Raw genomic sequence first — 17,891 nt, forward strand, 5'->3', positions numbered from 1 at the left:
GAACCATTAGACCAGGGCTCTCCGACCCTGTTCCTGGAGAGCTACCCACCTGTAGGTTTTTGCTCCAACTAGATAATTATTAGAAATGGGTGCGCTAGTTTAGGGTTGTAGTGGACTGCAATAGACGTACACTTGAGGGCCGCACCTTTGATTTTCTAGTTTTAAAATCAAGAGACTGACACGTTGAATCCATACTGTACTTTATTCAGGTTAGTTCAGAATTTGCAACAGAGGCTGTTTCCACAGGCAGCCCAATTCTGATCTCTTTTGTCAAATAATTGGGGGAAAATTCAGTTGTGCTGCTTGTGTAAACACAGCCTTAGAACCCTCTAACAGCTTTCGTATCCAACGGAAGCCTTGTGTTTGCATGGTATGCTGAACCACAACACTCATTAGGAGGACCATCCTATCCGTTTTAAGCTGATTTAAAATTACCCTGATTGCGGTAGTCTATCTGAAATGGTGGATCACATAACTGTGGAACGGCACCCTGTGTCTTTCTTGCTCTGCAACAGTCCTAGGTATAGTTTGTTCTTGGCCTTGAGTCTCGTCTGTGTCCTGAAGGCCTTTAGTGGTCGAGGATGCGCAGGTTGCCAGATACAATCTTGTTTTCCAGCACCGCTCCGGCAGGAATATCAATCCTATCTCCGTGATTGGCAATAATGATGACAGTTCCCTGTGGAATGGATAGTGAGGGGGTGTAGACAAATGTAACACACAAAACATCAACAGTTAGAGATGTCAAGCAAAACTAGCCCAGTATCAATTTTCTATATTCCAAGTAAATACTATGCAATAGGAATGAGGTACCATTTCGGGTATGAAGCCTTTACCTTGAGAGAGACGTTCTTTCCAAAGGTGACGTCCCCTGAAACTGTCAGGTGATCCAGTTCTAGCATGTCTGGGATGCTCTCAAACCTCATCAGGAAGTCATGGACCTACAACCAGAACAGGTCACTTCTACTGTCAAGAACCTATTCAAACCATGAAATATGAATGACTACCTCCTTCAAAGACCCACACAAATATATATAAAATCAAAATGTCTGCCATAATGACTCGACAAAATGCATTGAAATCTACATTTTGGTTCCATTACCTTGGTGAAAGAGCTGCCCAGCTTGACGTGTGGCGTGGAGGGGAACTCCCTCTTCTTGCTCATGGTGAGCGAGCCGGCATCCAGGCTGTAGAGGTTTGACATGACCAGCAGCAGGTCCGACGAGGTCTTGACGGGAAGGAAGCGGCTACGGGGCACGTTGACACCTAGGGCGTTGTCGAAGGCCTTGATCGCGGCGCCCACCGCTGTTTCTAACTGGATCACGTTCAGACCACCGTCCAGCGTCTGGGGAGGAGGTAGTTGAAGGGTAATTGGTGCTAACGTTCAGTGAGTTTGTGGCGGCTATTACAAAGTGATGCAAATCTAATCGTAGTTGAGTCACTCGAGGCCATGGTTGACTGCCATCTGAAAAATATTAATTCATATAAAATGGGATGGTTAAGAGAATTTCAAAGGAAACCCTAAAACACATGGCTACGAACTAAACCCACTGTAGATACAGATACCAGAATATTAAGGCTCTCCTTTCATCCGTCCTCTCACCTTGGGGTTGACGATGATCTCCATGTCCATGGCGTTCTGCTCGTGCAGCCTCTTAATGGCGGCCAGGGAGATCCACAGGTTGTTGGTGTTGAAGATCTTGAACTTGGTGACCGACTTGAACTCGTCCACGTGGGCTTTGGGCACCTGGGCAATCTCCAGCAGACGCAGCTTGTCGTCGTACTGGATCAGCGTGCCACCCTGCGGAGGAGATTGAGAGGCGTGGCAGAAACCATGAGCAGTCAGGAAATGATAGGCTGTATGCCATTTTACATTGCGGTACAATACGGATCATACAATTGTAGGGAAGTCACTTTCATCATGATCTTTTCATCCTCTACCATTGTTGCTTTATCACTTAACGGTCTTAAATCTTTAGCCCCAAGGTCCCCAAATACTGCCGAGGTGAGGACTCTGACATTCAGCGACAGTAACAATTTAATGAACCACCAGGGAGAAAAGAGAACCAGCAGTACCCCTTGCCTGCTTCTAGCTAGCACACAAACCTCTGCTCACCTTGACGTCTGCGCGGGTCTTGTCCGTCACCTCCATGATGAACTCGCAGCGCTTGTCTTTGGGCTGCGTCATCAGGTGGTTGAGGATGAACAGGTCCACGGTGGCACCCAGGTTGTCTATGTTGGACACGAAGATGTACTCCTTGCCCGCGGCGATCAGCTGGTCCAGCAGGCCGGAGTTGTAAAAGCTGGCGTAGATGTCTCCGTGGCCGGGCGGGTACCAGGCGTCTGCGTGGTCGCCGTGCATTCCCAGGTCCTTAGCCACAGGCAGCAGGGACTCCTTGTTGATCCTCGGGTATCTAGAGCGGCAGGAGGAGAGTTTTAATGTTATTTACCTTTATCTATACAGGTAAGTCAATGAGAACTGATTCTTATTTACAATGACAACCTGTCAAGTGAGGTAGAGGTGAGAAGAGAGGGAAATGGAGAGTGGAAGAGCGATGGATGGGTGTAAAAAGGAGAGGATGTTCAGGAAAGAGTTAAGGAGGATTGTAATAGAACAGGATCATGTCCAGTACAGAGAAAATGGAATGTACCTGAACTTGTCCAAGAGCAACGCTCATTAGGATTTTACATTGCAAAAACGCTTTAAAACAGTGTGCCCTGCTGAACACAACCCATGTGTATATTTCTGTAGGCGCGGACGTCTGTGTGTGTGTTACCTGCTCTGGTTGAACGTGTGGATGTGCACCCGGTGGTGTGTGTACTTCTGCAGGATCTTCTTAGTGTCCTCGTCTGTGTTGAAGGAGTTCATGAGAACCAGAGGCACGTCCACGTTGAATGTCTTGTTTAAGTGCTGAGAGGGAGAGGCATTTTTACAACTGGAGTTTGTCATTCCGTCATAAATGATGTTGAATGTAGAAATAGGAATATCTAGTACTACAATAACTAGCTCTAGTCAACATTCTGGCTCATACTGAATATTCTGATATCTTTTAAGTGTTATGTTCACTCGGACCAAAAACAATGGTACAGTACAGTATCCTTTACCTCTATTTGATGGACAGTGAGGTCCAGGAAGGTGTTCTCATTGCGGACACTGATGACACTCTTGGGGCCCTTGCAGCCCATGCTGGTGCCAAGGCCTCCGTTGAGCTTGACCACCACCAGCTTGTTGAGGCTGGCCGCCACGCTGTCCGGCAGCACCTGGGCCTTGATCTTGTCATAGGGGTGGATCTGCAACAGAAAGGGAAAGAAGTACAGGTCAGAGGTCAGATACTAGGAGTAGCCTGAAGATGTATAATAATAATAATAAATGCCATTTAGCAGACGCTTTTATCCAAAGCGACTTACAGTCATGTGTGCATACATTCTACGTATGGGTGGTCCCGGGAATCGAACCCACTACCCTGGCGTTACAAGCGCCATGCTCTACCAACTGAGCTACAGAACCACCACTTGCCCACTTGCCCAGAAATGTATAGCTGTTTAAACGCAGACTGGCAATGTTGAGAACACTTCAGTGCAGGCCACACGTTCCTCCATTAACAAAGTAGTGAGTAAGTTACACATAAATGACAGAAATTGATGGATTCTATTAAACAATGGGGAGGGTCCCGATATCAGTTTAGGCTACAGGAATTTGTTGCGGTTTGGTCGTTGTCAATATAATAATTCACCTGTCCAACGGGTTAACCACAGAGAAGACTGAACTTGCCGACTGCTCAGTTCACTTGCCACAGGCAACCTTTTATATCAATCCCTGTGAAAGTGATCCTTGATGTTGGATCTTCAGTTCAGCAGTTAACAGCTTGGGGGCAGTATTGAAGTTGCTCAAGGTAGGGTGAGGGGGGGGTGGAGTGCTCTGTTTTTGGAGGGTTGGAGAGGAGGAGGGAGCTGGCATCACTCCAAACTCCTATTACACAACAGTGCTACTCAGTGAAGCCATGGCAACAGCTGTCAAAACCCAGAGCGGTGGAGCTAAAGTACATCCTCACACAGAGACTGAGGGAAGAACATAACACCCCTGCAGAAAATGCCTACATCAAGGTACAGCGATAGCCTACATAATTGAAAAGGGCAAACTGTTAATATGGTATGTTTTACCGTGAGCTGAATACAGTAAGCTGGATGGGGTATAGTCAGACTTTGTGGGTATAATTAACCATTTGAATGTCCTTTCCTGTACTTCCAGTCATTTAGAATACTTCCCAGGGGACAAGGAACAGGCCCTCTGGCCTTTACTGGCCCCGCTGTTGGCAAATGGAAAAATTACACGTCCTTTTTGTCCTCTTGTGTTGTACAAGGAGTAAATATAGTGTGTGTGTGTGTGTGTGTGTGTGTGTGTGTCACACTCAAGACCTCAACTTCTACGCAATCCGTTACACTGCCTTCAACACACATACAGACACACCTCCTTACTTTACCTCCCTCCCATCACCATCCTCCTCACATGCATAGACAGACAAAGGAGGGTGCGAGGACACCTCCTGCTCAACGTTTCAACACACTTCCTGCACCGTCGGAGGGAGGCTACCCTTTCAGAGTTGGCATGGTAACAGGCAGCCAGGCCTCATCCTCTTCCTTACTGCTCACACCTTCATGGGACGAACCATTGAGACGAGAGTGTGACCATGAAGGAATTCAAACCATGAAGGAATCCTCACAGTATATTGACAATGTCTTCCCACAGATACACCCACAATAGGCCATTTCAAAGCTATCCTATAATTTGATATCCCAATGCTATGGGCAGTGTTCTCCAGGACCAGACAGATTAGGAGAAAGCCTAGTCCTGTACTAAAACAAAAGGCTTACATTCCGGGAAACGTGCCCTATAGGCTACAGAGGAGGCAGGCTATGCACTTCTCTCAACAAACCCCATTTATTGTTTCACAGTGTGTACTGTATTCAGTGTGTATGGACTATTGGAAAATACACAAAGCAACGTGTAAGACACTTGTTAGGTGGTAGAGGGTTCAAGACCCTTTTATAGTTCAACCACTAGGCTGACAACTAGGCCACAACTATGGCCCCTTTTAAATGAATAGGAGTCTGGAGAGCCGGGTCATTCTACTTCCCTCAAGACATACAGGCTAAAATAATCTTCAATAAGGATTCTTAAATAGCTGACCTTTAGCTGCAAAAAATATATATTTTAAACAACATTTAGGCTAAATCTTCATGTTGGTCACCATTTTGACATGACCAAAGACTGGCCCAAGCTCTACAATATCCAAGATCTCACAACTCTCATGTCAGAAAGTCAAATCAAGATTAAATATCATTAAATGCCATTTTACAACCTATGTGTTGTGATAATTGCGTTGTTTGCTCTATAACCTGTTAGTTCATATTCCTTGCGAACGTGATACAGAAGTATGTGGACATTCAAATTAGTGGATTTGGCTATTTCAGACACATCTGTTGCTGACAGTTGTATAGAAATCGAGCACAGGGGCACAATGTATGAATTTATGGTTGGATCAGAATCGGCGTTATAATCATTGGCCAGTACGGAGAATTAAGTCAAGTCCAAATCTACCATCCATGGCTAATTTACACTGAACAGAAATATAAAAACGCAACATGTAAAGTGTTGGTCTCATGTTTAATGAGCTGAAATAAAACCTTACACATTTTCCATATGCACAAAATGCTTCTGTCAAATTTTGTGGACAAATTTGTTTACATTCCTGTTAGTGATCATTTAACCTTTGCCAAGATAATCCATCCACCTGACAGGTGTGGCATATCAAGAAGCTGATTAAACAGCATAATCATTGCACAAAAGAAAAGGCCACTCTAAAATGTGCAGTTGTGTCACAACAAAATGGCACAGATCTCTCCAGTATTGAGGGAGTGTGTAATTGGCATGCTGATTGCAGGAATGTCCACCAGAGCATTTGCCAGGGAATTTAATGTTAATTAATCAACCATAAGCCACCTCCAACATCATTTTAGAGAATTTGGCAGTACGTCCAACCAGCCTCACAACTGCAGACCACATATAATCATGCCAGCCCAAGATCTCCACATCCGGCTTCTTCACCTGCAGGATCGTCTGAGACCAGCCAGATGATCCTGAGGAGTATTTCTGTCTGTAATAAAGCCCTTTTGTGGTGAAAAACACATTCTGATTGACAGGTCCTGCCTCCCAAAGTGGGTGAGCCTATGCCCTCCCAGGCCCACCCATGGTTGTGCCCCTGCCCATTCATGTAAAATCCATAGATTAGGGCCCAATTTATTTATAATTCTTTATATGAACTGTAACTCAGTAAAATTGTGGCACGTTGCGTTTATTTTTGTTCAGTATAGAATTTTAGCTAACAACAAAGAGATGCAACAATTCAAGTTGTTTCTGCCAATGACATATTGCTCTTGATGTGATTGGAATGAAGCAAGTTCCAAACGGACTTCCCTTGACACTCTTTTTGGTGCGCCAAGACCATTCACAGTTGAGTTCGCTGATTGGCTATTATTTTTATAGTTTTGTTTTGTTTTTTAATCAAGGGAGGCCAAATGCTCGCTGGCTTCGCTTGCATTCAATGCTTCGGGCAGCAACAATGTCATACTCTTTTTGACCAGACAGCATCGGATAGATAGATGGTCTACACAGAGACAGAGGGGCATTGTTTTGCTCGCTCGGATGCTTTTTCTGGTGAGATACATTTCAGACTCTTGCGAATTGAAGAACATTTTGGTAAAACATTTTGGTGCGCCTGGCTTCCCTTGGCATCCATGAATACGTGCCACTGGGGAAGATACCAGTATTGCGATATTCTTTCCATGGCAAACATTAAAACACAACAGAAAAAACACTTTGGCCCTTTAAAACCTGCTGTATGTAGAATATTGTGTGTTATAGCTTGAAAAATAAATACTTGTGACTCTGGAGGACAATATAATGTTTGATTCCAACATTAGGGCCGTTTTCCTAAAAAATTTAAATATGCTTTTTGTTTTGTTTCCTTGCCACGATACTGCTATCGTCCCAGGCCCTAATCAAGATATCTCAAGAGTATCAAAAGATCAAGAGAGAAGTAACCAAATGGTTTTCTAATTACTAATTCCATCACCATGAACATTTTGCTCTCGAAGACATACCAATTTTTCTTACCTTATGGGGGATCCTTCGCAACACACAATAGTCTCTCATGGCTCTGTTGGAGTCAAGACCACACAGCGTCTGAAGGTGTGGGTTCACCATCGTCAGTCATAACCCAGCACAATAAGATGCGTTTACCAAAGTCTGGGCTATTGAGGTGAAGTGCCATTACTCTCAACAACAAAAAGAGGTTACTTTCATTGTGAGTTACGTAGTTCCCTTTACAAAGACAAAACCAAAACCAACCACCATTAATTGAAACTGAATTTTAGAAAATGTGATGAGCAAGGCTTCCTGTGTGGTCTTTCAAGAGAATTTCAGTCGCTCAAACTCATAAGGGTTGAGATAATCCATGGGTTTTCTGGGGATCTAACAGAGTTTATTCATGAACCAAATGTGGTTTGGGCCAAAGTAATACAGTCCAATCTGGCAACAGACTGGACTAGATTTAGATAAGTGAAACAGCACTTATTTATAAGGAAAAGAAAGAGTTTTACTAGAGTGAAACAGAAAAGAACCAGAATAATCTCTTTAGAATGTGGAAAACTATCAAATCAAGAGTGTACAGGTTGATGGTACAATGTCTGAAATGCTTCCTATAAATATTGTAGTGCCACAAGGTTCCATACTTGGGCCGTTATTATTCACTAGGCTACTCAAAATGTAGGGTTCATTCCATGCACTTAGCTAGCCGACAAAGCATTAGAACAACTAAATATTGAGAATGCAAACTCGAGGTGCATTTTCAGGCTTCCTAGCAGCCATGGACTTCAAACAGTCATCTCTGCAAAACAAGCAATATTGACCTAAGAGCAAAAGCTTTGCGTTTTGCAGATACTGTGTGTCCTTGGCGATGAAGCGATTACATAACTGGGAGGGAATGGAGAATCTGGTAGAAAAGCAGACGGTATCTATCGGGACCTGTGTCTATGTCACAAGTGGGGAACGAGTCCAGATCCGGTTTCAAGTTCCTTACTCCTACCTAGCCTTATGGTCGTGACCATGAACCACGTCCCAAAACAAGACGGTCTTAAGACGGTCCTAGAGTGAGGTTGCTAGAGCAGATAAGCCTACACACCCACGAGGTGGGTTCGGGGCAGGGTAAGCCAAATATCACCCCAGGCCAGAATCCTGCTCCCTCAAGGCTGTGCTTTGGAATGCTGGAGAGGTCAGGCTATTTATAAGGTAACCTATGAGCTGGGGGTTATTTCAGGAAGGTGGGGTGTCAGGCTCTCAGAGATACTGAAATGTCACCCAGGTGATAAATAGCTGGCTGGCTTTGGCCCATAGCTACACACTCTGTTCTTGGATCTGGTTACCTCGTTTCAGTTATGTTGGTGCGGGGTGCTTGTTTCCATACCTTACTACGTACTCATTATAATCTGTGGGCTTCACGAGCTTGGGAATGTAGACTCACAAACAAGCGTGTGCATCTATATACCAACTGGATGCAGCCTTTCTGCATGTGGCCTAAGTGTTCCATGGGTCAGTGGTTCCAGCCCAGGTCTCCCTGAAACGCCCCCCTCCTTCCTTTAACGGAGTCTACCTCCTGTCACCGCAGGCGCACTCTCTTGACCAGCACTACTCAAAACGCTATGTTCTTCAACATTTAGACTCGGGGGGGAAAAGCCCATGCCCCAGTGACCCTTAAGCTGTAACACTCCCTCTCTGACTGGAGCCTCACATGTTCCAGTCAGCTGGGAGAGGATGGGGACGTAGACCATGTGGAGGGCTTGGTGTTCTGGCGCCTGGCTCCCGTCCCAGTGGAGGAAACCCAACACTGGGCTTTCTGTCCCAGACTCTCCCCTGGTATGCTGCAGGACGACAGGACCACAACATTCTGCTCCCATAGAGCCAGTGTCACATGACAGCCACTACAGCTCTCATGTTCAGTTCAAAGGGGCCGCATCTATCTGCTCAGATGTTCATTGTAGAAGAGGGCTTTGGCCTACAGATCTAATCTCACCCAACATACACAGAGATGCTACACTCAAAACAGTGTTTCTGAGACCCTAGTTTGTGGACTAGCACTAAATATGCAACAAAGACTTTATTCAAAATAAAATAAACTACAGGTCAGATAATCCCTTTTTGTACAAGAGGGTCTACACCTGCAGAAACAATGGATTTCCAATGGTAAGGAAGGGAACCATTTTTAGACACAGGCTGATCTGTATGACAATGTTATTTGCACAAGAAATGACAAGACGAATGCCTGAGCTTTAAAACCATGGTTAAAACCAAACTACTCACCAGATCCTCTGGGGGCTTGTGGATCTTGTCCCATTTCACAGAGGGTCCTTTCACCTGGAGGAATCTGTGGAAGAGGTTCTTAAAACCCTCAAAGTCCTTTTTGGAAATCTGAAATAGAAAGTGCCAAGGATCAGACTCTGCATGGACGCAAATGATCAAGATCCACATTATTGATACATTATAGCATCCAATTCACACGCAGAACATAGCTTGATAAAAATACTGACACGATTGAAATCATAACATTACTAAAGCCTAAATCAGTGTCTCCCAAACCTCTAGTAACTTTAGCCATCTCCACTTAATTGATGTATTCCAGAACCAGCACACCTGATTCAACTAATAAAGGGCTTGATTTTGGGGGGGGTAATTAGTTATTTTTTTACACTCATATAGCAGTCAACACAAATCCATGAGCATACCAAATATGAATGGATATGAGCAACCTTTTTCATTTACAAAAATCTAAACCAATAATGTCCTGTGGTCTTGAAGAGAATAATTAATCAACGAGCAGAAATATAGGATTGGTAAACTAGACTTTGGTAGTCAGTTTGTTTTGGCTGTAGGTGTTCCTGCCCGTCACTGTGATTCAGTCAGGGGTTAGCCAGTCTAGAAATTGAGATTTTAGGAGGCTGACGGCGAAGTCAGTGTAGAGTTGTGTCCGTCTTTCATGAAGCCGGGTTAGGGACAGGGTCTGAAGTGCCTCAGTATAACTGGATTATCCTCCTAGGATGGTGCGGCATACCCTCTTCTGAATACGCTCCAGGTCACCAGACTGGGCCTGGTTCAGTGAGCTGTGTCAAGCCGGAGCGCAATATTCCAGGGTGGGGCGTCTGTAGTCGGTCTAAATGCAAACCAGGTCTTTCTGTGGCACATGGAACCTTTTAAGGCGGCGAAGGACAAAACGTCTTCTGTTGCTCTTGGTTACCATAGTAGCAAACTGCTTGCCCCATTGTAAGTCTTTCTGTACCATTAGCTCTAAAAAAGTGTTCACACTATCACACACTTTGAGCTCCTGGCCCTCGATCCAGAAAGGGTATGGGACCAGATTTAGATCGTCAACATATTTCCACCTACTTTCGACATCCCGGGCTGTGCTGTCAATGGCTGAAAGGAAGATGAGAGGACCCAGAAGAGTTCCTTGAGCCACATCTCCTGTCAGCCTGATAATTAGTAAAACATTTGAGTCAGGTGTGCTTGTACTGGAATAGAGTACCACAGTACGAGTCATAAAACCTAATGGTCAAACAGGGACATGGTGTTATTAACCGTGTAAATCTCTAGGACAAGGTGACTTTATCAATATATTTGCCTGTATTTACCCCCCAAAAGTGAAACGCTAATTAGCTGCCAATTTGGCTATCATAAAGAACTACCAATGACATGATCTGGACGAGACTGCCGAATCGAGGCAAGGGTAAGAATCTCTGGATGAAGTATCTAATGTTAGCAATGAATAAATTGGCTACATTTCTTTAAAAACGGACAATTCTGTGAAATGTCTTGTGCAAGTTTTGAATTGATACAATAACTGTTAGCAAAGGTGTCAGCTAGAGATGACGTGCAGGAGCTTGCAGGGATTTGAAGTTTTGCATGATGTCTACTTTGGTGCAAATTATCATTTTTGATTTTGGGAGGGTAAATCCTACTACACCGGCTCTGACGCTCGTCGGATGTGGCAGTGCTTGAAAACTATTACGGACTACAAAGGGAAACCCAGACGCGAGCTGCCCAGTGAAGCAACCCTACCAGACGAGCTAAATGCCTTTAATGCTCGCTTCGAGGCAAGCAACACGGCAGCATGCACGAGAGCACAAGCTGTTCCGACGACTGTGTGATAACACTCTCGGTAGCCGATGTGAGCAAGACCTTAAAACAGGTCAACATTCACAATGCCGCGGGGCCAGACTGATTACAAGGACGTGTACTCAAAGCATGCACGGACCAACTGGCAAGTGTCTTCACTGACATTTTCAACCTCTCCCTGACTGAGTCTGTAATACCTACATGTTTCAAGCAGACCACCATAGTCCCTGTGCCCAAGGAAGCAAAGGTAACCTGCATAAATGATTACTGCCCCGTAGCACTCACATCGGTAGCCATGACGTGCTTTGAAAGGCTGGTCATGGCTCACATCAACAAAATCCTCCCCGGATACACTAGACCCACTCCAATTCTCATACTGTCCCAACAGATCCACAGATGACGCAATCTCAAATCACACTCCACACTGCCCTTTCCCACCTGGACAAAAGGAACACCTATGTGAGAATGCTGTTCTTTAACTAAAGCTCAGCGTTCCACACCATAGTGACAATGAAGCTCATCACTAAGCTAAGGACCCTGGGACTAAACACCTCCCTCTGCAACTGGATCCTGGACTTCCTGACGGGCCACCCCCCCCCCAGGTGGAAATGGGTAGGCAACAACACGTCTGCCACGCTAATCCTCAACACTGGGGCCCCTGAGAGGTGTGTACTTAGTCCCCTACTGTACTCCCTGTTCACCCACGACTGCGTGGCCTAACACGGCTCCAACACCATCATTAAGTTTGCTGATGACACAACAGGGTTAGTAGGCCTGATCACCGACAACGATGAGACAGCCTATAGGGAGGAGGTCAGAGACCTGGCAGTGTGGTGCCAGGACAACAACCTCTCCCTCAAAGTGAGCAAGACAAAGGAGTTGATCATGGACTACAGGAAAAGGCGGCCGAAGAGGCCCCCCATTAACATCAACGGGGTTGTAATGGAGCTGGTTGAGAGTTTCAGGTTCCTTGGTGTCCACATCACCAACAAACTATCATCTCCACTCAGGAGCCTGAAAAGATTTGCCATGGGTCCCCAAAGTTTTACAGCTGCACCGTCAAGGGCATCCTGACTGGTTGCATCACCGCCCCTGATATGGCAACTGCTTGGCATCTGACCGTAAGGCGCGACAGAGGGTAGTGCATACGGCCCAGTACATCACTGGGGCCAAGCTTCCTGCCACCCAGTTCCTATATAATAGGCAGTGTCAGAGGAAAGCCCCAAACAATTGTCAGAGACTCCAGTCACCCAAGTCATACACTGTTTTCTCTGCTACCGCTCGGCAAGCGGACCCCTTTTTCAGCAAGCGGACCCCTTTTTCAATTTTTGCCTAAAAATACATACCCAAATCTAACTGCCTGTAGCTCAGGACCTGAAGCAAGGATATGCATATTTTTGATACCCTTTGAAAGGTAACACTTTGAAGTTTGTCGAAATGTGAAAGGAATGTAGGAGAGTAACACATTAGATCTGGTAAAAGATAATATAAAGAAAATAAAAACAACTTTTTTTTTACCATCATCTTTGAAATGCAAAAGAAAGGCCAATATATGAATCGAGGCATAATTTAGATTGTGGCCACTAGATGGCAGCAGTGTATGTGCAACATTTTAGAGGTTTAGACTGATCCAATGAACCATTGCATTTATGTTCAAACTTTTGTATCAAGATGTGCCTAATTGGTTTATTGATAACTTTCAGTTCATAACTGTGCACTCTCCTCAAACAATCGCATGGTATTATTTCACTGTTATATCTACTGTAAATTGGACAGTGAAGTTAGCTTAAATTCTTGTTAATCTTTCTGCCAATATCAGATGTGTCTATGTCCTGAGAAATGTTCTTGTTACTTACAACCTCATGCTAATCGCATTAGCCTACGTTAGCTCAACCATCCCGCGGGAGACCCACTGATCCTGTATATGTTCACAGCATCTACCCCCAAGCAATAAGATTGCTGAACAATTAATAAAATGGCCACCGGACTATTTACATTGACACCCCCGCCTCACCAATCCAATAATAACATACACAGTTAAATACTTTTTGATGTGTCATATAGGCTACATCTGAACTCAATATTTGTATTACAAATGATGGGCATCATTATTTCTCTAGTCTGTTGATGCAGTCTGTTTGGTGAAGCGTAGACTTTCATCATTTCCTGCCCACTCCCTATAATCAAAGCATTCTGCCCGCAACCCTCCTTTTTGACCTTTGCTTAATGGCTTTCATGTACGTTACAGTTCAGTGTGTTCTAAATGCCCCCATTGGTATAATCATTAGAACTCCCACCTAGCCCATCTCACTGTTCGTTCCTAAACCCTCCGGTCTCCTCAGTGGGTTTTAATGGCCTTTTCTCCCCCCTCCGCAGTCTAACTTTAATGTGTTGTGTTTGAAGTGAAACGAGGAGCAGAGTAAAAAATGAACCACTTACTATACAGAGCGAGAATGCTTATCTTGTAAGCTTTTGCCATCGTGCCAATGCTTTAGTTAGCAGTAGCAATGCTAACTGCATACAAACTGTTTGCTAAGCAGGGAGAATTGTCTTTCCAGTTTCTGGTCATATGAGTTGTGCACTGTGCTTGTTGGATGGCATGGTAATAGCTGATGCTTTTGTAAGGTGAGGGCTCAGTGGTGATGAAAAGTGACAATGATTTATGTGGGAATGTATGGCCTACATCATATAGAGAAGGGGTTTAAAAGCAAGCCTGCTGGGGCTTAAAGTAAACAAGGGAGAAAAGAGTGGGGAGGTGAAAAGATGGGGAGAGGAGCAGAAAGAGGTAGAAAGAGCGAGTCCATGTTGTGAAATCATGAAGTGTGTGCATCTGTGTTTGACCCATTGAGAGAGACGCAGGTCATTCACCATCCTGTTGCCCTGCTGGACTGAGTTCTGGGAGGGTAAGACATTTCCTCACTCCTCCAAAACAACCACCCTAGATACACAAACATGCACCAGGTACTCTCGCTCCAAACTCCTAAACCCCAGGCCCACCTCCTGTTCAGCCCCCTTGGCTGTGGTCAGCAGCTTCTCCAGCTCTTTGTGCATGGAGGTCTCATGCTGAAGCCGCAGCTTCTCCTGAAACTCTGCCATCCCGGCTTTGCTGAGATCTGCCGGAGAAAGGAGAGAGAAAAAAAAAGCAACAGAGGAGGTATTTCATCATTCAGTCTGCTTGAACAATTCAAAACAATCAAATAGTATGAGGCCAAAGGGGAGAGAGAGAAAAAAAAGGACTTTGTTCATTCTGCAGGAACCATTCAAAACTATCAAAGACAGAAAATGGTCAGTTTAAAGATCAGTCAAAACCTTCTTGAAACAACTGCATGCCCGTGTTCTAACGAGCAAGGCAGCTTGTAGTCATTCATAAGCACATTATTTTACAATAAGTGAAATGGAACATGGTTACATATGATGCCATGCAAATGTCTACCCACATGCTGGCTTATTGGATCTATTTCAATGGACATCTAGCATTTTCTTCCTATGTCCATTATACCATGAACAAGTCAAGCCTATTGGGTCAATATTATCCATATGTAAGTAATTTAGCAGACGTGCTTGTCCAGAGCGACTTACAGGAGCAATGAGGGTTGCTCAAGGGCACAAACAGATTTTTCACCAAGTATGCTCGGGGATTCGAACCAGCAACCTTTTGGTTACGTTCCTAACCAATGATAGCCTACCTGCCCCTCCATTATTGAACCAGTCAACTGTGGTTCATTCACCCTCTGTTCAACACAGGATGTATTATGTTAAGAAAATAATATAAAAATAGCAGCAACCCAGTTCTGGTTACAATTGACATGCAATTGTTACAATTGACATTTTCACTCAAGATGAAAATATCCCCCACTAAGAGATTGGTTGCCTAATTTGGCAATTTCCAATATTGCATAATACTGATGTGGTGAAATCTATAGCCTCAGTAGCCTAAATTCAAGATGGCATCAGAAGAATTAGATAGGTAAAAAGAATGCAATGCCTTTCAAAAAGTGAAAATAATTCCAAACTAAGAGAAGACAAAAAGTGACTTACAGATTCATGGACAATAACTGTTTAAGAGCCATCAATAGCAGACAGGTACAGAAAACATACCTTCAAAAACAGACATCTTTGGACGTATGACAAAATATGTGCCAAGGAAGTTTATCCAAACAAGATCCCCAAAGTCTAGGCTATGGTCTTCAGTAATTTGCCAGAAAATATTACAATAAAAGATAAACGTCAATGACTTGACACCAGATACCAGTGACAGCCGCTCGCGCTTGAGAAAATATGAACTGCAGTCTCAATAAACAACGTACCAATCCATCAGTAAACCAGACACCACTCATCAGTTCAGATGTACTGTTCTCAGCTCTCCCACCTCTCTAGGGTTTCCACTAGATAGCACAGTCACAAAAGTATAAATGGGCTACGTGGTCGAAATTTCTGGAGAAAAAAAAAGGTTTTTCTTTTTGGTGTTAATTTAAGGATAGACATAAGGTTAGCAGTGTGGTTGAGGTTAGGTTTAAAATAGTATTTTAATAGAAATAGGCGGGGTTTTGGACTTTGTTGATATGGTAGTTAGTGACAAACCCTCTTAGCATGGAACAATCGCTAAATGTCTCACTAACGGAACTAAGTTACACGCATAACGTTATTTGATAAGTGCTTGCCAGCTGATATGTCCGATGAATGTATATGTAGGCTACAGTGCCTACATGTAAACCTTTAGCACAGCAGGCAGCCGAGAGAGTTGGGAATTAATATGTAGTTAATGTATTATGGAACACGCATCGCTGGTCGTATCCATACGTCACATTCGTGGGCAAAATATGTGACGTTAGATTTGCCCACATTTCCCCATAACGCAGTTCCTTGAATAGCATCATAGCCCTTCTATAGCATGGTTGGTCCTACCCCGCCGTTGATAAGCGGCTGTTTAGCACTCTGGCGTACGGTTCATACATTATTTGTATTGATTAATTTGACCCTGGGTTGACTTTAGCCACACGATGCGCTATCTTGGTTACATGCCACTGTACATTTGGAGACGAAGAGGCAGGGGCAGGTTAGCCATACTGCAGCAGCGGTAGCAACTAAGATATCCATGCCAGCAGCCAATTGTTTCGTTTATAAGGCTCTAGTAGTGCATTTACATCACACGCAACATGTTTCAAACGTAATTCATTGCATTGGCTACCCACCTGACGATAATTATTTTGATATCAATCCACCAAAGAACTCCAAGGTGCTTGGCTACTTTAGCGAGCTGGATTTCGGCCTGTGAAACAAGTGACAAATTAACACTTTAAAAGGTACATTTTCACTGTCCTGAGGAGTATATTTATTTTGACAGGCTTCTTGCAACGCCAAAATAAAACCGGAAATGTCGAAGATGGCTTCTTGCCAGGGCAAACGATTGGTGAGTTAGTGGCCAATCAAAACATGCGAAAATCCGCTTACCCAATCAGAATCTTGTTCACGAGGGTGGACCTGAGCTCTTCCAACTTTTATTTTTATAACAAAGGCTCTCCATCAAAAATAAAAAGCATAAATAAAATAAAATAATTTACGAATTACCTAATGACTTTCAGATGGCAACTCTGCTGACTAATCTGAGTATTAGTCAATAATGACTTTGTTCAGTAGATAGCCTAAACCACCTTCTTCTCACCTATTTTTCCTTTTAATAGCCTTTTTTCCCCAAACATTTTTGAGCCTTAATCCACCCCTCCAAAGAGTCCCCAAACACACCCCAAACCTCAGTGGAGGCCTTCTGCTTTTCTTCTTTTTTTTTTAATCCAGGCTGTATCACAACAGTCCCTTAGGTCGATGTACAATTGCCCCAGTGTCGTCCTGGTTTGGCCGGTGTTGGCTGTCATTGAAAAAATAATTTGTTCTTAACTGACTTGCCTAGTTAAATTAAGGTTAAATCAAATGAAAATACTATACAATAATGTATTTTTGTAATTTTATGTGATCTCTTCAAATAGTTCCCAAAAGCTTAGCCTATATAGTCTTTGATCACCTTCTGGAATTTGTTAACAAATATTGGACATTCAATGAAAGATGGACATCAATGACTTGAGACTAGACACCAGTGAAAGCCGTAATGCGCTGTGTTGTTAAAGGAACACTAAATATTATAAAATGTTTTAAATAATTCACATGTAATTGTAATTTAATAGGATCTCTATGTGAGAGACTGTGTCCATCTTCTCCTTGGAGTGTATGAGTCTTCCGGACCCCCCTCTGCCTGCATAGCACAGCTCACCAAACAGTAGACTTCGAGTTCAGACCCTGGCCGCTGTGTAGTTTGTTAGGCACTGCAAAATGAGCAAACAGTGGCTTCCACCTGGTGGACCAGGATGGTTGATTAAATGACTGATTCCTGTTTCATGATAGGTTCTCAGATGGTTGATTAAATGACTGATTCCTGTTTCATGATAGGTTCTCAGATGGTTGATTAAATGACTGATTCCTGTTTCATGATAGGTTCTCAGATGGTTGATTAAATGACTGATTCCTGTTTCATGATAGGTTCTCAGATGGTTGATTAAATGACTGATTCCTGTTTCATGATAGGTTCTCAGATGGTTGATTAAATGACTGATTCCTGTTTCATGATAGGTTCTCAGATGGTTGTAAAAAAACAACTTTTCATTCATGCAACTGCTATTTT

At 43.7% G+C, this 17,891-nt stretch overlaps 1 protein-coding gene across 3 annotated transcripts; it reads right to left on the reverse strand.

Moving 5' to 3' along the window:
* Positions 1-188: 188 nt before the first annotated feature.
* LOC118389169 (UTP--glucose-1-phosphate uridylyltransferase-like) lies at positions 189-16,589 on the reverse strand. 3 transcript variants are annotated; one of them, XM_035778983.2, is made up of 10 exons: positions 16,414-16,589; positions 14,219-14,334; positions 9,413-9,520; positions 3,103-3,288; positions 2,775-2,908; positions 2,114-2,411; positions 1,601-1,798; positions 1,100-1,342; positions 834-938; positions 189-676 (listed from the first exon to the last, which is right to left on the reverse strand). In XM_035778983.2, exons 2-10 carry the CDS (start codon positions 14,315-14,317, stop codon positions 569-571), a joined length of 1,479 nt encoding a protein of 492 aa, XP_035634876.1. In that variant the 5' UTR covers positions 14,318-14,334; positions 16,414-16,589; the 3' UTR covers positions 189-568. The 3 variants fall into 3 exon arrangements, with proteins under 3 accessions (XP_035634876.1, XP_035634877.1, XP_035634875.1); XM_035778984.2 differs by lacking the exon at positions 16,414-16,589 and adding an exon at positions 15,529-15,647; XM_035778982.2 differs by lacking the exon at positions 16,414-16,589 and adding an exon at positions 15,320-15,512.
* Positions 16,590-17,891: the final 1,302 nt, after the last annotated feature.

Source organism: Oncorhynchus keta, chromosome 10 (genome assembly GCF_023373465.1).
Source record: "Oncorhynchus keta strain PuntledgeMale-10-30-2019 chromosome 10, Oket_V2, whole genome shotgun sequence".
Classification (NCBI taxonomy): Eukaryota; Metazoa; Chordata; class Actinopteri; order Salmoniformes; family Salmonidae; genus Oncorhynchus; species Oncorhynchus keta.

Coding starts and splice junctions, on each gene's coding strand:
- LOC118389169 (XM_035778982.2), bottom strand. Junction 2,412..2,774: donor CACACGTTCAACCAGAGCAG/GTAACACACACA, acceptor CTGCCGCTCTAG/ATACCCGAGGATCAACAAGG. Junction 1,343..1,600: donor AGATCATCGTCAACCCCAAG/GTGAGAGGACGG, acceptor CCTCCTCCCCAG/ACGCTGGACGGTGGTCTGAA.